The sequence below is a fragment of the Eleginops maclovinus genome, chromosome 1, assembly GCF_036324505.1.
Source record: "Eleginops maclovinus isolate JMC-PN-2008 ecotype Puerto Natales chromosome 1, JC_Emac_rtc_rv5, whole genome shotgun sequence".
NCBI classification, from domain to species: Eukaryota; Metazoa; Chordata; class Actinopteri; order Perciformes; family Eleginopidae; genus Eleginops; species Eleginops maclovinus.
In genome coordinates this window covers 10,052,197-10,072,622 of record NC_086349.1, presented here as the reverse complement: position 1 = coordinate 10,072,622, position 20,426 = coordinate 10,052,197, and the positions used below count along the sequence as shown (strand labels likewise).

At 43.9% G+C, this 20,426-nt stretch overlaps 1 protein-coding gene across 1 annotated transcript in view; it reads right to left on the bottom strand.

Annotated features, from left to right (window-relative positions):
* Positions 1-16,532, bottom strand: part of celsr3 (cadherin, EGF LAG seven-pass G-type receptor 3) — a 98,513-nt gene extending 81,981 nt beyond the window's left edge. The window contains 2 exon segments of the mRNA XM_063895085.1: positions 10,834-14,849; positions 14,851-16,532. Coding sequence (XP_063751155.1) covers positions 10,834-14,849; positions 14,851-16,517 — 5,683 coding nt within the window. The 5' untranslated portion in view covers positions 16,518-16,532.
* Between the last annotated feature and the right edge of the window lie 3,894 nt (positions 16,533-20,426).

The following is a 20,426-nucleotide window of genomic DNA, read 5'->3' as shown; positions in this document are numbered from 1 at the left end:
AGTGGTGTGTACCAAAAAGTTTGAGGAGTTTTCAGCTGTGTTGCCTGAAGGGCAGAAAAACAAATTGGTACAGCAGCACTGAGGTTGATAATGGAATAAGCAACTGAAAATAAATACTACAACTCCCAGAGAGAGACTGTGAGTGAAATAATAAAAAGCCCAAATGGCACTTTCTACAACTAGAACATATACAGTAAGTGATTTAATGGATAGTTGCGGAGGGGCATATCATACATTAATGCCTGTAAATTGACACAATGGTGTGCAGCATTGTGTTTGTGTATGCATCATTACAAAGCACAGGCACTTTAAAAAACATGTACACACACACACACACACACAGCCCTGGTTTGACAGCTGATTTTCTGCGCTCTGTTTGTTTTTTAAAGCCTTTCTGCCCCTGAGGTCTGGGCACTCATTGTACTCAATGTAAAGTACAACAGCGTAAAGAAGCGACACACACATGCACGCACACCACACACACACACACACACACACACACACACACACACACACACACACACACACACACACACACACACACACACACACACACACACACACACACACACACACACACACACACACACACACACACACACACACAGACAATCCAACAGCATAATGGTTTAAACCACCCTTTTACTAAGGATGCACTAATCCTTTACGTTAAACCAGATTCACTTAACTTCCAAGCGCACTGAACACAAAAAGCCCGCTCGCATGCAAAGACTCTCACTTTTGGCCCATATCACATTCATACACACCCTCATGCCTATTGTACGGATAAATAACACAAATCCGCACTCTCAACTCTTGACATGCAGACGTGGCATCTGTTTGCGGGAGCGGCTATCATCTATCATCCTCCATCTTGCATCTGTCTTCTGTTGCTGTTGCTTTCTCTCAAATGTACAACCAGAGACATTACGATTGAGTGGGGCACAAAGCAGAACACAGTTGTACTTATTCAAATGTATAAAAACAGCTCTTTGTCCAAAGACACTAAAAAAAGGGTTCCAGTAAAAACATAGTTTGATATTTTGGACCACAACATGGGCTGAAAACAGTCTCGTGTAAATCTGTGCAGTCACTCCAGCACCTGGGGCAGGGTGTGTCTGTGGCAGTTTTCATCACACTCATCACTGAGAGGCCCTCCGACGCCTGAATTCCAAATGTACATTTTCCAAACGATTTCTCCTGTCGGGCGGTGTAATAGTGCAGCAGTAATGTTCTGCTCAGTGCCGTACGTGCAGCAAAAAGGATTCCTGTGATGCTGACTTGTGTATGCCAATCACTCAAACACACCGGAGACAATGCACACTACTGAATAATGTTTGAATTACAATTATTAAAGAGATGAAAAATGTGGAAACCGCGATGTAAAAGGAAAACAACTTGAGGAATGAATATTTATTCTCTGCAATTGTGTTCAGGAAATAAAAAGATAACAACGTGAATAAGAGAATCCAATTCTTTGCAGCGACAACGACCCACCTTGCATAGAAAATGGAAAAACAGATACAAAACTAAACCCAAGACACAAATATGAGGCGACACAGTACACCAAATTATCAACTATAGACAGTTGTTTGAGAAACCGGATCTCTCATCAAGACGGCTACGGCGTTCGTTAGGGACTTTCTACATTAATGGTTTGGTCAATATAATATCAGAAAGAAAGAAATGTCCTCAAAATCATGTCTTGAGATTTCACGATATTCAGATTATTAAGAGGTAAAAAGAAAAAAAGAACATCTCCAGAATTGGAAATGAGTATTTTGGCGTAAATAAATATTCAAACACAGTTAAATAAACTGGGGGGGTGAGACCGTTATGATGAAATCATCATACCATACCATTACCACATACAGTACTGAATAAGATATCCAGAGCAGACATAGAAGAGCTTTTGTAGTGATGGTGTCCTTATCATTGTCTTCCTCCATGGTTATCTCCTATAATGTGTTCGACAACTCTAAAATAGCTGCTCGCTGAAGCAATGTGGGTCTGTGATCTGATGTGTATTAATTATGAACCATCTTGAAAAGGAATAGTCTGAGAACTACTGTTTAAAGTATAATGGGTGTGCACCAAATACCACACAACTTCAAGCCATGGTTAACTCGCAAATGACACTTTTAATGATGCACGGCAGCAGCCGGGGTAAAATGAGTCCGTCTTCTTCTGCTGCCGTGCATCATTAAAAGCTTAACATGACACATGTTGTCAAGTAGAACATCTCAAGACACCATTCATTTCACATTAGAAGACATTTAGGACCCATTCCAGAACAAGACGAGAAAAGAGACCCAATTGAAATGTTAGAGAAGGCAGTCAAAGACCCAAAAAGAGATCAAACATCACGTTGGCAGCTGCACTTAACCACAAATGAACTGCCGCAGGCACTGAGAAAGCATCAACAGTGTTATTTTTCATCCCTAAACAGTCCAATGACTCAATAAAAAATAAATAAAGTGATTATGGTAGCGACTTAAAGCTGATATAGTCGCATATCAAATACTTCCTGATTGACCTGAACAGCATACCTTTGCTTCTTAAGTCGCAGTGCACCCTTAAAAAGACTTCAAAGGGCGGGATCAGTGTCCGGCTTCTCTCTCTTGTCCGTTAACAGTAATCATGTTAATGTTATAAATCTAATAGGGTAATGATTTATTGATGACACGATGCAAAACATAGCATGAAAGTTCCAGTCTGTTGATGATCTTTACTCATTTTCCCTGCATCGTGTCCTCCCTGGTGGCTGAGTTGATCTAAACCTATTTTCATTTAGCCTCCAACCAGCACAAACAAATCATTAAATAGCTATTTATGAACACTTATTTTTCCATTTGCCATTCAGCATCAGGCTCTATGATGTATGAAAGGTTCTGAGACCTGGCCTTCGAGTAATAAACACTGTTTGTTTGTGATGAAGTGCTAATGAGTTTTGAATCTTTTTAAATGACTGTAAAGCAAAAGAAAGTTTGGCTCGCAGATCAAGTTTTGCTTGTTATAGATCAAATGTTGTCAGGCCCCAGGCTGTTTTTATAATCAAAATGTTTAAATAATACTTAACATGTCAACAATGTGCTGATGCCTTAATGCCTACTTGAATAAAAGCAGCTCCTTATGTGGTTACATTTCTATAGATATTACCCTGGAGCAGGCAGTTCTTAAATCTCATCCATGTGTGTTTCCGACAGGAAGCAGAACATAATAAAGGATAAATGTCAGGCTTCCTAATTAAAACACAGCAGAGCACACAACACATCTTGCAAGGGGCTGAAGCAAAGCATAGGCACAAAGATGCACTTGTCTTCTTCATGGTTTTGACATTTAATTATTCACCACTCCTTTATCCAAACTATTCATCATTCTATTCCAGTTTATAGTATAGTATAGAGACGGTTTGAAATGGAACTGTAACTTTCTGTTGCCAAGATTTTGAACCTTTTTTTCCTGACTTTAATACATTATGCAGTGCGAATACATTTTCAGAGCAGATGCAGTATTCAGGCAAAGTAAAAGGCGAAATGTCTGACAAGTTTTATGAATTTCTCTGTCAGGGCAGTGGAGAACTTTGTGTTGTCATGCTTTTTTGGAGAACTGGGGAGCCTTAAAAAACTGTGTTTTGATTATTAAAAAAATGCATACTACTGTTTTGACAGTCTGCAAAGGGAAACACACACTAAAAAAGCCTCGACCATGAAACCCAGTGTACTGCAGCTCAAATATTTTGATGTTTGGCAGTAGTTGTTGCCCTAAAAATGACTGAAACTCAAGCTATCCTTCAGAACAGTTGCATTTTTTATACTAGTTATTTTAAGCATAACGAGTTAGTGTTATTTAAAGTTTTAAGGCAAAAAAAATGTCCATGTCTACTCAGCAAACACGCTTTTAAAAAAGTGTGAGAAGCAGATTTCAGTGGCAGAGGCTTTCCAGACCAACTGCAAATCTCTCAGCAGGGAACACGGATTTGTTATGCTCTCAACTCCCTGAAAACTTCTGTCAAATTGTTCACACATGGCACCCGACCATCCCTGAATTTTCGCTCTTGTCACGGCTTCACCCCCATGCATAATGATGGCTAATTTATCTCTATGTCCCAGCGGCCATCCTGCCACTCAAACCACACTCTTATCCTTGAGAGGAGACGTATAAAATGGACTGTATTTGTACAGGGTGGCTCCCAGGTGGGGAAGTGCATTGCTGTGTGAATGCAAAGTAACCTTGCATTTTCAGTAAAATAGTCAAAAAATGGGTGAAAGTCAAAGCCTGGATAGATGAAAGCTGAGAAACAGACACCTCATTGGTGCGTTTAGCTCTACTCTGATTCCTCTCTATAGGTCTGAGAGAAATATACATTGATAATTCCTTTATAGACATCCATCAAATAACAGAAGCCTTTTACTTCATCCGTAGGGACAGCCTACAGGCTTTGAGTTGTCAAGCACTTAACTGTGAGACAGTGTTTTAGTGTTAGATATTGCCCCCCCCCCCACCTAAGACCCAGCTACCACCTAATATTTCTGGCCTTTAGTGAGCTATAAACCTCTGCAGAACATCCGATTATTGTCTCTGCAGAGGAATATTCAAGCAGACACTGGGTCCCCGTTAGAAACACTGCTTACCTATAATGTTAAAAACATGTCAACTGCCTTGTTGCTGAATATCTGCTATTTCAACACAGCTTTCCTAAGCTTGGTGTCATGATTATGGGATACTAACTATCCGGTGCTGTCCCTCTAGGGAGAGAGAAAATGTCAGACTCCACATCCTTCTTCGCTCGGCCTGAACCTTTTAGCTCCTGATGGGTGCCCCCGACAGGCCGAAGATGTAGAGCGAGGTCTAATGGATTGTAATGGTCTGGTAAAGGTTTCTTTACATTGTGGTTTGCCAGTATGGGCTGTACATGTAGGTCATCATCGTTGCTAAGTGAGCTAAAGTAAATGCGGTGTGCCATGAGGTGTGGGTTCGAGCCCATTTTGTAAAATGTTCCATGCATGTTTTTTACAACAGGATGCACTTTGTTAATTTCAAACTGGGCGAAGGCTTACTCGCAACCAGTGAACAATTATTTTAGTCCTATCCGCACAAACACGGGACTCGGAGATAAAAAACCCATCGGTAGATTCAACATCACGGACAGCATCATGGGTTTACAACACAGTGAAGCCACTGATGATTCAGAGCCATGGTCAAGGCTCTAAATATTAAGGAATCAGGTAGACTTAACATATTTTAAAAAAACGGAAATATGGGGGAAATGGTGCACAATTAGAGACATTAAATTCATAGTGGTGCACTTAGGTGTACTGGACATGTGACATACATTAAAGTTATATTGAGAACAATAATTGTTCAGAGCAATCAGTTGTTAGAGCTAACAACTCATACTCGGACACTTTTGCCCAGTACGTGGGATCCACTCTGAATTGACCCTGCGGAATATCAAGCAATAACCTCTACCATTTCGTCACTGCATCTATCAAAAAGGCACTCTCTTGCCCAAAAGAAATACTAAAGCTTAATATAATATGATAAATTGCCGGATTTACCAAAGCTGTAGAAAGATAAAATGCCATGAAAATAAGTATTCAGTTACTTGGATTATAATGGTACAAATTGTTAGCTAACATAGCATATATTTATTCCATTAACTATATATAGTCTGTAGAGTAGTGAGCATTGTGTACTGGTCTGTAAAATATATGTATGAATTAATTTGTAAAACATTTAAGTTCTCTCTCTTTCTTTACAGCGTTGGCAGGCTCAGCGACCTAAATCAATACAGAGCAATAGGGGCAAACACACACAATTTTTGAAAGGGCTATTAAAGAAGAAACACTTTGTTTCGAGGTGAACTAAGCCTGCAGGGCTTTCTAGGTTCAGTGGACTAGCCATGTTTTCATCACAACATACCATTAAAACTCGTTCATTGCATACTGTATAATGTCTGTGTTCAGTTTTCCTTTTCATCCTAACGTTTGTGTTGAAATGTATACTTCTGTTCCTTCTTAGTATGCAATAAATGCATTAAATCTTATAGAAAAGGCTATGCATAGATGGTAGAAATACAGGAAGGACATCAACAATGGCAATGAAATAAGAAACAACACACTGTACGCTTGCCTCATTGTACCATCATGCTTGTAATACTGAGTATAAAAACAGATTATTATTATTATATAAAAGAAGGAACACTCAGAGCTTTATTCTCTCGGGTGTTGCCCTCTTTCAGCTGACCCCATGTAAATGCATTAGCTGCATTACACATACATCTAGACCCATAATGTATGGGTAGGGTTCAAGTTTACATCAGTGCAATGACCTATATCTACTGTAAGTGTATTCATGATGCACTGATCTGAGTCACAGTTAACATATAGTCACACTTATAGCATATAGTAAGCCAGTGTTTAAATGAATATGTGATGTCTCCTCATTTTCAAAACCATATATACTCCCAGAATCACCAGCATTAACAGAAGACATTAACCATAACACCGGTATGTAGGGATACACTGGTGCATGTTAGGATTGCAATATTTGGGTTTGGCTCATTGGATTTTATTCACTGACACAAGTGAATCATGTGTCATGTGGACACAACCATGAATACTAATGTTGCTCCTTATGAACAAGATTAGTGAAAAGGCAACTGATGTGTTTTGGTTTTCAGCTTGCTATAGTTTTTATCTCCTCCTTCGCAGCTCAAAATTGTTATTCATACATCTTTGACTAATCATTAACCTACTCCTCATCAGGAAACACTGGAACACAGGTGCCACATATCAGAATAACCAATTAGGAGCATTTGACACCTATGAACGGGGCCTGGCATGCAGCACCTTGATGTGAGTTTTCAAAGCAACACAAAAGAGCAACGTTCCATGGTGTTGGTAATTAGCATGAAACCTGATATGGCTGAAATGTGTCACAGTGTTGGCATAGCATTAAGAAACTTCTAAAAGAGGGGAAAACTGAAATATTGAAACTGAATATTTGCTATTTCTTGGTTCAAAATCCTTTTTTCAGTCCAACCAATTAATTCTTCACTGCTATATTTCACATCAGGTATTTAACCTAGTGGAAAACCACAGGTGTTAGTAAATATGCGTAATACAGGGACCCTGAAACTGAAGCAGCTTACTATAATAAAGCCCTCCATAATTCTTATTGTTTAAACCTGTGCTTGTCCTGCTATCACATGTCAAGATGTCCACTGTTAAAAGGGCTGATTAACCAAAGTCTGTTTAACATGTCGACATAGAGAGGCTTTGTTTTGACCTTCATCTACCCAGGGAAGTCCAGTGTGGCACATGTTTTCTTTTGCAGCGCTCCAAACTGCTACACACATTCACATCTGGGAGTTGGCCAGAGCAGTGGCAGTCTTTGCTGCTGGCCACATGGAGCAATTGGGGGGTTGCTTTGCTCAAAGGCACCTTGAGCTGAAGCTGTTCGGGGGTCCAAGCCAGAATTAGCTTTTTTTTCATGCCTCCAACAACTGGCCCTAAAGTCAGTGTGTAAATGTAAATGTGTGTGTGTGTGCTTAAACTGCTGGCAACACAAGCATGGATGCAGCGTTTAATCTCTGTGCACTATAAATATGGGCATTATCCTGAGAATCAATAGACTGGAGCTAACTGTCAAAAGGAAAAAGGGGGAGGGATAGCGAGCAAGAGAGAGGGATGGAAATTGGAGGAAAAGTGTGAAAGATGTAGGAAATAAGAAAGCAGGACATGCAGCAGTGTCGTCCTCCCACTCTCTGGCATACATAGATATTATTCATTGGAATGGCATGAATACACTCTCAAGTGCCATGCTTTGAGCCACCTGAGAGTACATACACACACACACACATACACACTTGTGCCCAGGACTACTATGTGTGAACAGAAATCCTTCACAAGCACGGACACACAGAGGAATCTCCCTGGTACAAGAAAACACTTTTCATGGAAACACACACTGACACACAACACTTGAGCAGACTTATAGACACACACAAGGACAGCAAATAAGGAGGGAAGAAGGCAGAGAAGTGGAGTGGAGGAAGGAGGAGCAGAGTTGAAAAGAATATGCCATGGAAGAGACACGGCCCAAGAGAGTTGTGTGAGGATTACAGGGAAGAGTCGGAGGACAGAAGGATGGATTACTGAATACAGAAACGGGAAGGGAGGGAAAAGGGAAAGGGAGGGAAAGAGAAAGAAAAAGAGGAAAGAGGTGTAGCATGGGAGTAAAGCAAAACTACACAAGGTCAGGACATCAAGACATGAGATGGATTTAAAAAGAGGAGGGAGAGGCAGGAAATGAGAAACAAACTCAAGGAGTAAAGGACAGACGGGGGAAATGGGAAGAAGTATGATGCAAAAAGAACAGAGAGAAATGCAAGGAATAAAAACGACTGAGAAGAATGCATCCATCCATCTGTGCGCTCGAGGACGGGTAGAATAAAGGAGAGGAAGAATGTGAAGGGGAGAGGAGAGAAGGGAAGTCACAGATAACACACAGCGAACAATGAAAGTGACAGCTTGGCTCGGAGCATGACTCTGGCTGACTGTTGTTTCATTATAATCTCATAACTGTCAAATCCTGGAGCGACAGAGGAGCGAGAGAGAGAGCAAAATACTTTCAAAATGAGAGAAGAGAAGCGAGACAATTGGAAATGAATCTGCACGTCTGGTTGAACTGAACTCAATGCACACTGGAAGAAAGCAGATGGAGACAAAAGGCTGGCACATACATACATACAGTATATACAGGCGCACACACAAACACACACCTGCCCGATTGATAATTCCTTCACTCACTCGTTCAATCTATCCGACACTTGGTCACTAGTGCAATTTCTTACACGATATTTCAATCTCAAACATTTAAAGGCTGTGCTGTGTCTTTTCACCCTCTGTCTGAAACCAGAGCCAAGTCTGCTCTGATTGGTTAGATGGACGGCTCTATTGTGATTGGTCAACTGCTTAGAGATTTCCCATCCTTGCAATCCATTTAAATGCTAAAAAAAACAATATAACACACTACAGGACAGGAAAAACCCCAAAAAGCATTATAGGGCCCCTTTAACCTGAATCAATAATTGCTTATCATACAGTTACTAATTTTAGTCAATTTCTCTTCATTCACTAACTTCCTTAATATTTGCCCACTCACATACTGTTCCATCATTTTCCTATGCCCCTACTTTCATTTGAGTGTGTTAAAACTCAATAATTTACTGACACAATCCTTATTTACTCACTCACTTGTTTGCAATATCAGTCATTTGATCATTCATTCACTCTCATATGATATTTCTCTCTCCCTTACTAAGTCTTACAATAAACTCACTTCCTCCTTTGTTCATTAACTCATTCAGTCACAATTCACTTCCGTCATAAACTCAAAAATGACATCAAACTGACACCAAACTGAATATTTATAAGCGAGCATCTTCACCAGTGAGGCTGGTATAAAGAAGTGTAAATAGGGTAGCAGGTCACACACACTCCCAAGCCAGAATACAAACACAGCACAAAACAAAACGCTGCTCTCGCTTTTTTCCCTTATTTGCTTTCTAAGGCTTTGATCACTGACAGCAAGGCAGCCTGTCAGGCTTTTAGGAAGCCTTTATCTTGAAGCCGAAGCCTGGAAATGCAAACAAATAAACAGCAAAATACACCTAAATAACAAATTAGAATGGAAACTGCTTCAATTCAAAATTAATTCAATTTAGAGCCAAGAGATACTTTTTAATATTATTTCTTAGTGCAGGACATGATCAACATAATGGATAGTGAACAAGGATGTCAGGGAAGTTAAGTGGCTATTTGCCTAGAAAATCAAAGTATGTCTCTCTGCTAAAAGCCCACAGGGTAAACAATGAAGAGAAACATTCCATCAGGAAATAAATAACATTAGGGAAGTATTGATGCCAATCCGTTGGATATCTAACAGCAAGTGACAGTAATTGGCTCTGCCAGTTGAAACACACTGCTTTCTTGTTTCCCTATAACAGATTTTTTTATAGATTCACAAAATTGCTGTGGCCACATGGACTGGACTCAGTCGAGATCACCTGTCAATCAAAAAGCGTGGGTAGTACTTTGATACAGAAAGCTGCTCACAGCTACAAAGCTCTTTTCCCCCTGGGAACGTTTGTTACTGCATAGCCAGACAAAAATGCATGCTTTATGTCTCCCAATAGCCTATCTCCTAAGCTGGCAAAATGCTGACTGATGGGAAATTTTGATATGAGAATCCCTCTGATAATTATTGTTGGGTATCTCACATTCAAATATGTATACTCACAAACATTTTCCTCCTTCTGATGTGATTTACTGTCATGTTTCCTCACACACAATGTTTTACTTAACTTCTCACCTCTACTACAGTTTGAAACTCTGCAAAGTAGACAAGCCTCAATCACTAAATGGTCACCTCCCATGCTCTTTGGTATATCTAATGTTTTCCCATGCACACTAAGTTTCCCAAGAGCCTGCTCCTTAAGGGACTCAGATACATATAGCAGATGTCTGAGAAGCAGGCTGATAATCTAATTTTCTAATGTGTGCACCTCCTACACACATCAGCTTAATGTGTTTAAAGAAGCCCGGTAATTTATCATTATCTCACATACACAAGTAAAGGTAAATAGGCAAAATAAAAATGTGTTATCAATGCCCTGAGCTCAACCAACCCTTTTTTCTTGCTCTAACCTGTAGAGTCTGAGTCTTTATCTTCACAGGATTTGTCATGGTGAAGAAGGCTACAGGGTAATCTAACCTGACTAGACAGAAACACCCCCCCTCCCATTTTCCCTCTACGGTCTCTTACCTGTGACAGTAATCAGCATGGGAGCCACCAGCGGCCTGTTGTTATCCAGTTTTCGGCTCAGTCGGATCTCTCCACTGGTGTGATTCAGGAGCAGCAGGTGAAGCTCGTTCCCTCGGTCGATGGTGTAGTATAGCCGGTCTGACACATCAGGATCGTGGGCGGGTACTTTTCCAATTACCCCGCTGGGGAAGCTGTTGGAGCGATTGGACACAAAGTTGTTGAAAATGATTTGGAAGTCCTGCAGAGTGGGCCTGTTGTCGTTCTGGTCCACTAATCGGATCCGTATAGTGGCCCTGCTGACTAGAGGTGCAGAGGTGGCCTGGACTACAATGACATACTCATTGCGAGCCTCATAGTCAAGATCGATCAGTGAAGTGAGCTCCCCTGAAAAGATGTCCATCTGAAAGATCTCAGGGATGTTTCCCTCCACAATTTGATACATGATCTGAGCATTGGTGCCTTCATCTGGGTCAGTGGCTGAGATCTGAGCTACCACAGACCCCACTGCACTGTTTTCCTTCACCAAAACCTCAAAGTCATCAGCAGGGAAGACGGGAGCATTGTCGTTGACATCTAGGACCGTCACCTGGATGTGGACGGGGGTTCGCTGAGGGGGCACCCCACGATCTACGGCATAGGCCGTGAGCTCATAGAATGGAACGCTCTCACGATCCAAACGTCGAACAGTTCGGACTATACCAGATGTAGGTTCGATGGTAAAGTCCCCATCCCCGTCCTCGCCATTTTGAAAGGTGTACTGAACACGACCATTAGTGTGTGCGTCACGGTCTGTGGCTGAGATTTGGAGGACACTGGTGAAGGGTGGGGCATCTTCACTCACTGTTCCCTGATATCTTGGGCTCAGGAACTGAGGCGCATTGTCATTCACATCATTGACGTTCACCTCCACATATGTTGTGTCTGCCTTCTGCGGTATACCATTATCTTTAGCTGTGATAGCCAGAGTGTAGGTCATCTGATCCTCATAGTCTAGCTCTGCCTGGAGCGTTATCGCCCCTGTGCCAGTGTCAATGCGGAATTGTGGGATATTGTCCTCGAGAAAGTATGTGATTCGAGCGTTTTCGCCAACATCATCATCTGTGGCACTGATTACGACTACAGTGCTTCCGAGTGGTCGGTCCTCATTCACACTAACAGAGTAGTGGGCACTCTGGAAAACAGGTCGATGTGTGTTAGCGTCAGTGATGTTAATGTGCACCTGACAGGTGTCGTGGAGCGTGCGGTCTGAGGCAGTGACGGTCAGAACATAACGGCGCTCCTGTTTGTAGTCCAATGGGAGAGCTAACGAGAGAAGTCCAGCCCCGCTTGCTGTGCTGATGGCAAAGCGGTTTCTGGTGTTTCCCCCTGTTATCTGATAGGTTACAGCACTGTTGACATCACGGTCCACAGCCGTCACAGTCACTACACTAGTACCTACAGATGCATCCTCATTCAGGCGAGAATAATACTCCTTTTGGAGGAACTCGGGCCGGTTGTCATTAACATCCATCACTGTTATTGTAACACTTGCTGTAGCAGATAGAGGAGGCATGCCATAATCCCTGGCCTCCACACCAAAGAAATAATGCTCCACAGACTCTCGGTCAAGAATGGTGCGCACTGTGACCCAGCCTGTTGCAGAGTTAATAACGAACGGTGTGTCAGAGCTGGTGCCAGTTAACCTGTACTCCAGACGGGCATTATCAGCAGAATCAGTGTCAATAGCCTGAATGTGGAGGATGGAGCTACCAACTGGAGCGCTCTCAAGCACAGACGCCTGGAAAGGTGTGGAGACAAAGATTGGTGGGTTGTCGTTTACATCCGTCACCTGAACACTGACAATACCGGTGTTGTTGGAGAGAGGTGGCCGGCCATTGTCCTGTGCACGAACACGGAGCGTATACTCCCGTTCTGACTCATAGTCCAGCGGTGCTACAACATGGATCTCCCCAGTAACACTGTCGATGGAAAACTGTCCACGGCTATTGCCACTGATGATATTGTAGTGAACAGCAGCATTACTGTCCTTGTCAAGGTCTGTGGCACTCACACGGAGGATCTCAGAGTGAGAACGAACATCCTCCTTCACTGCTACCACATAGCGCTTTTCGCTGAATTGCGGCACATTGTCATTCTCATCCAGCACAGAGATAAACACTTTAACAGTAGAAGAGCGTGGCCCTGGTTCCTTCCCCTGGTCACTGGCCTCCACCTGTAGAGTGTAGTGCTCGTTGGTTTCCCGGTCCACCGCTCCACGAGTTGTAATGAGGCCAGAGCGGGGGTCAATCTCAAACGCCGCCCGGGCTATTGCAACCGTGTCACCGATAAAGCGATACCGGATATTGGCATTGGATGGGGAGTCTAAGTCTGTCGCTCTCAGCTGTAAGATGGGATACCCCTCCTCTACGTTCTCCCTGATGGTCTCCCTGTACTCTGTCTGCTCAAAAACAGGAGAGTGATCATTGCGGTCTGAAACAGTAATGGCCACCATTGTGGTGCCGGAGAGGCGAGAGGCGCTGTTATCCGTCCCTGTGACCCGGAAGTAATGCAAGTCCATGTGTTCTCTATCTAGAATCTGAGTGGTGGTGATAAGCCCTGTGTCTGGGTGGATGTGGAAGTAGTCAGATGATCGACTGTTCATTAGCGGGGCCATGGAGTAGCTGACCCTGCCTGCATCTCCCGCATCTGGGTCTGAGGCGGACATGATAATGACTGAAGTACCGGATGGTTGATTCTCAGCTACTTGCACTTGGAAGTTATAATGGGAGAAATGGGGATGTTTGTTTGCTGCACGCCGAGAGCGGGGCCAGGGCATCAAAATCTTCCTCCCCTTTTCCCCCTGTGAGATTTCATCATCTGCTACTACTATCAGTCGTTCCAGGCTCCTCTCTCCCCTTAAACTGCGCCTCTCCCAGTCCCCTTCTACCTCCCTTTCATCCCCCTCTTCAACCTTGTGGCTTTCATCTGCCTGTCTCTCTTTTCTCCCTTTTTTGCTATCTGTCTGTGTGATGATGGTGGTGCTACTGCCCCTATCCTGACCCTTCTCTCTTTCAGCCTCTCTCTCGTCTGCCTTGCTTGCCTTTGTTATTGCTTTTTCCCTCTCCCACTCCTCCTCCTCTTGCTCTTTTCCCCCTGGTTCTCTGCCTCCCATCAGCCGCGCCTCTCTCTTGCCCTCCCCCACCTGTAATTTTCCTCCCCCAACAGCAGACCCCTCAAAACCCTCTCCCTCCCTCTCTGCATCCCTCTCCCTCTCTGCCTCGGCCCCCATCTGCCGCCTATCTGACTGTCTCACACCTCCAGGCTCTAATGACACTTGCTTACCGGATTTTAATTGCATATGTGCATGATCCCCCTGCTTGGTGGCTGAACAGTCTGTGGAAATGCTGTCAGCACAGCCTGCATTGACCATCTCTTGTAGTGCTGTCTCCCACAGGTCTTGTTGCTGTGTCTGGTCATGCTGCTGAGATTTTTCTATTTCATATTCATGATTAAATCCATGTACGTCCTTGCTTTGCTCATCTTCGTTGTTGTTGTTGTTGTTGTTATTACTGTTGCTGTTGAATTTGCTCCATAAAAACACGCGCTCGGAGTCTGGGGAAACTGTCCGTGGTGCTGAAATCACGTCCTTCAGAGAGTGGTAAATCAAAGATGTGGAGTCATCCTGCCGTGTGGTCAGGTTCATTTCCGAGAAAAACGAGAGGTGTTTTGCTGTGGTGTCATCGGGCTGAGTGAGAATACGTGGTGTGACTGCTGCTGAAAAGCGAAACGTGGGAGATGTAACGGGAAACTTCACAGGCGAGAAAAAGCCTGAGTCACCGGCAGACTCTGTCTCTGAACTTCCGTTTACTTTTTCTCCAGATAGAAGGAGCAGTTCGGATAGTTTTACACTTTCTGCATAATCAACAGTTTGTGTGTCAGGGGGGATATTGAGCAACGCGCCAGCATATTTTGATACAATTTCAGCAATACCGGTATTATTGGATGGAAAACGTTGATCGTGCGTCTCTGTGGGGGGGAAATTGGACGGGGAGATTCCTCTTAGCTACGACTCCCTGTGGGACCATAAACCCGTCTAAATATCCATCCCCCATTCCGTTTCTGTCCAGACAACCGAAGCAACCACCGGGAACCTCCCCGCTTTCTCCCCGTGTTCGCCTGCTCTGCCCTCTGGTTGCCGGTGCTGATTTCCCCTGCGGAAGCTCATTACCAGCCTTACATGGGCGCATCAGAAACGGAAAAGCCGAATCATTATCGGGATAATTAGATAAATTAATATATTTGTAGCCCTGGTTCACCCCTCCTTCTCTTCCATCCTTTCCCTCCCTCTTCTTATCTCTATTTATGGCGTGGTAATAAACTGCCTTTGCCTGACGAATAGGGGACCCACAACTGTCTAGGTGCACCAAGGTACTGGGGTTAATCACTACCAGTGCGCAACATCTGTACGTTTCCTCCCCCTCCTCCTGCTCATCTCCCCCATTCATCGTCCCCCTGTCTTTCTCCCTGCACGTAACGCACCTAGTCAAACGGCTATCATCACCCCCGTCTGTGCTGCTGCTGGAATCGATAACATTGTGCCTTCCCAAATGAGAACAATTACCAGCCCTCCTGTCCACACTGGCAGAGCCCCAATGAGCATCCCGAGCCGTGTTGTGTTTGCTCCCCCTGTAAACTGGATGCATTGGATCTGTGTGGCCTTTTGCAAAATGACACATGTATTCCAATGTTGATCCCTGGATACAGTCTGAATTGTTGGTGAAACGGGAATGAAAATTAAAGGTGTAGTTTGAAGCCTCACTGTGTGGTGAATTGTATCCAGAAAGAGGATAAATGCAACAAGAGCAACCGGTTGGCAAACGGCCAAGTGAGGGGATGTTTGCCGGGGAGAGGGTTTGTTTGCAGGGGCTTGACCAGCAGACATGCCCAGGTGTCAGGGAGCAGCATGTGCCAAAGAGCATCCTCACCTCACGAGCCCTCGCCCACACCTCTCCCCCTCTCCTCTTTACACTTCCGGGTGCCCTGTACAGGCCAGAGGCGTGCACAAAGGCTCCGGCGGCACCACGTTTGGTGAGGTGTGGCCTTGACGCCGGCCACCGTTGCGCGCACGCTCTAGTCCTTTGTACTGCCCTTTTTTTGCCGTTTTGAACCGGCGAGAAGGTGAAAGCAGGTGAAGCTGGAGGAGAAACAACGCCCTTCCTCCTCATCCTCCCTCTCTCCACTCCCTCTCCTGCGCCGACGCCATCAGAGCTCGACCTGCTCCTAATACCTGGGGGGAGAGGAGGAGGAGGAGGTGATGATGCCGGAGGGCCGGTTCCACTCCTCCAGAACGTCCCGACTCCTTTCAGTCCCTCCTTTCGTGTCCCCCTCGTCCCATCCTGGGTATATCCTCCCGGTGTCCCCACTCCACAGCATCCCTCAGTATGTATTTGCTCTACGGTCCACCTGCTGGGGCGTAGATTCCAGCTGCCCCTCGGCGACTCCCCTGCTTCCTCGCGCTGCTGCTTCTGTTGCTGCCGGCTCACTTTACCGGCGTCTCGGTGACAGAGGCCCGGGGTCCACCGGTTGGAAGCCCCTCCTGTGCTCACCGTCCCCGGGGTGAGGGCAAACAAAGGGCCGAGGAGAAGCAGGTGGAGTGCCAGAGACGATAGCAGGAGCGGGGTGAAGCCCGGTAGCGGTGCAGCCATTTAGTCTCTTCCTTTCTCTGTCTCTCCGTCCTTTCTCCTTCTTCCACCTCTGCCTATTCTCTCTCTCGTGCTCCCTCGAGTGCGTCTTCCCTTCTCCCTGTTACTTCTCTCTCTCCCTCGTTCCGTTCAGGACCGCCGGCACCGCCCGACACCTTCCCCCAGGCTCCCCCGTCTCTCCGTCGGCCTGGAGAGTTGGCATCTACCCGCTGTGGTCCGTGGAGCTTGAGGTCTGAGCGTTAGGAGCGGCGCGGCAGCAGCATCTCTCCTCCCGTTCATTCACATCCAACATGGCTTACACACTCACACTGACTGACTGGTTGGCTCACACACACACTCCCCTCCTGAGTGTGTGTACGTATGTGTGCGCGCTCTAGCAGTTTCGGCACAGCCCGATGGTAGGCTACTATCCATCCATCCATACACACACAATCACACTCTCCTCCTCTCTCCCTTTTCCGCCCCTCCCCCTATTGCTTGCATCTCTCTCTCTCTCTATCTCTCTCTCTCTCTCTCTCTCTCTCTCTCGCTCTCTCTCTCTCTATCTCTCTCTCTCTCTCTCTCTATCTCTCTCTCTCTTAATGGTTGGCTCCGGTACACAGAACCCGCGGCGGCAGCCATATCCACCACTGGAATAGGACGGGGGGACGGGGGGACGGGGGACGGGGATAGCCTGTATCTTACACAACTACACCGTCATCATCTGAAGAATAACCATCTTCAAAAAACAGCCCTGAAGGTGTGACCCTCTTTACAGTGGTTATACCGACAAACCGAGCAATGCTTCAGATTCAAACATGGGTCCAAGTAGTTAGAATGTGATATTTCAAAATAAAGTAAAAAAATACAACAAGGTTTGGGAATAGCAGTACAATAATTCAAGTTCACCAAAATGTCGAGAACAACTTCGGTTATTGTGATAAAACATGTGTCTTTTTTACTCGATTTTATAAAAAAAAAAAAAAAAGTTTCAGTTTCATATAGTGTCACGTTCAATGAGGGCAGCTTTTCCTATTATATGACATCATCCTCATTAAACTATACACAGTGTATTCGGGTCCAGTGATGTAAGCTCTGAAGTCAGGTTATCAAGTGACGTCATCTCCAGTAAGAACACCGATGAGTAATTGCAACACACACACACACACACACACACACACACACACACACACACACACACACACACACACACACACACACACACACACACACACACACACACACACACACAAATTGTGAATAAGGCTTTCTGTTGAAGGATGAACTATGTTTTGTTTTATGGGATATAACAGTCCCGCAGGGATTCATATATCTGCTGCAGAAGCCACATTTATATTTTTAATGTGATTGATATCAGTGGTAAAGTCACATGATCACAATCCAGCAATCATTCCAATTTAATACTAATTTGCTCCTGGCTAAATGGGCAGATCCATTTCCTGATACTTGTTGGGGGGGAAAAAAATCACATTATGCAAATCTGTGGGCACATTTCCTGCAACATTCACTCACAATCTTCCCATTCAATACCAATTTATAGCCTAATGCGGGCTGGTTGGTGTATAGTTTTTCCAATGACACGGCTGGAATTGAATATGATTTCTTCCTGTGGTTGATGGGAGGAGATGCACAAGGCGTGTCAGTAGGGGAAGCTGTGCATCAGCGGCCAGAGAATCTAAGGGTCAGCCAAACTGAGCCTCGCCCCTGCTGCATGACCAAGCATGCACATGAATCTTCAAATCCCTCTTTAGTATTGCTTTCCATCTGGTATTGTGTCTCACTCTTATGTTCTGTGTTTTTTTTAACTCAGTTCAAATACCTAAGGTTTGGCCAAAACGATGCAAATCCCACAACAATTAGGATCAGGCTTCAATTAGGGTTACGGCAGGTGTAAGGTCATGTGAAGAGATTATTGATTATCTGGGTTGTCTTTCGATTTTCAATACTTTTTACTCATCCATATTGTCATTCACAAACGTATATTCCATAAAAGAAACACAAATAAAAATGTTGCATTGTCCACATTTATTTAATGTTATTCTTATAGGAAATGTATACTTTCTGATAACTTTAAATTCCATATTGATGCTGAAACAGCAACAGGGAAAACATATTGTATTGTCTATGCCAACCAAGTTGAGATGTAAGCAACACCTTTTACTCAAAATAAATGAGGACTAAATGTTGTGAACGATAGTTTTAACAGTACAGTGGTAAAACAGTTTGTTAATGTTTGTGTGCTTGGACCCCTGCCTGGTGGAGGCTTGGAATCCAGCCACAGCAATATGGTGCTCCAAAATGCATATCCTCCTTTTCCAAATAGGATTTGAATGCACAAAAGAAAAAATGCACTCCCTCCCTTCCCTCTCTGGGTGTCTGCAGCCTCATTCTCTGTCACTACAGTTTGCTGCCGTTTTTCTATCCCTGCTTCGACACTCTCACATGCCTCAGTCAGTCAGTGTGATTACTGTGTGAATGTAGGTTATTGTTGCGCAGGCTGGCGGCGTTAACAGGATTTGAAATGGGTGCGTGTCGGGGGGAGCATGAGGACGTCTAGACAAGTTGTGACTAGGCGGCGTGTGAAGCAGTGTGACAGGTATTACTTATATGACCCATTCAGTAATGATACATTTGATGTAATTATACCTTTTTACACCCAAGAGGTGAAGCTTTCTTTGTTTCACCATCAATCAGAGAGGTCAGAGGTCAAAGTGACCCCCTGGAGCTGTCAGGCACTTCATTGGGCGTAAAAACTGAGATTCCTCTTTGTGAATCGATGCCAGTCTTCTTGCTGCTCTCCCCCAGAAATCTCCGAAATTTAAATGGTATACTGTTACAATGCTCCTCACTGGGAAATGAACACTCTCTGGCTGTTCTTTTTTCAATTTCAGCACATTTACCACTAGTTAAATCTTATGTTTGTCTAACACGAGAATGGAGTTTAGTCAGGCAAAAATGCAGTTTATCTTATGTGTCCCCTGAAATGAAAAAAGTAAACTTTTTTAGGGAAACCATTGCTTTCCTGTTTATTTCAATGGAAAAATAACTACAATGTTTATAAGGAGGCAACAGAGGATGCATTTTACAATGTTACAAGTGGTAAAATAACAAACACTAAAGATAGTAAACACAACAGAAGGGAATTTAGAGCTGGCAGAAGGGATTACGCAGCATATTTCACATGAAAAATATTTCTACTCATAGCTGAATATGAAAACTAGTTTAATCCTTGTATGCCCTTGAAAGTCTTTGATATATTAATAGCCTTAGGTCTATCAGGGCAAGTAAAATCCAGACAGCAGTGAATCCGCGGGGGAAACATTTTCATCATGAAGCAATTCTGAATCCAATTCTGGAAAATGGAGGGTTAATTATACCAAATCGGAACTGTAATAATATGAGAATATGAAAACCTGAAGATTCTCTGTATTCATTTAGAGACCTGTTGAGATATATTGGCTCAGATTGTCCCCCCCTAAGGATATGAATATCATTTGCAATTTTAAAGAATGGGGATTGTTTTGGAAAATCAGCATGGGCTAGAACATTGCATTGTTAATTGATAGTAAAGACCCCAATGAAGAGAAACTCTGGAATAACCAGAACATACAGCAAACATTGAAGTCCTGTATTGTATTGTCTCAAATGCAAATAAAAAACATCTATGTATCTAGAAAGGATACATTCAAATTCCAGTCCCTTCAATGTACTATTCATACTTTGCATTTAAAGGTGCTCGTTATCAGGTTAATCGTTTTGTTTTGTTCCTCTACTGGAACCTGTTTCCATGCTTTAATGTTCAAAAAGGTCTTTATTTTTCTCATGCGGCCTGTGCTGCAGCAACTCTTTTCACCCTCTGTCAGAAACCAGAGCCTAGTCTGCTCTGATTGGTTAGCTGGCCTTCTCTGTTGT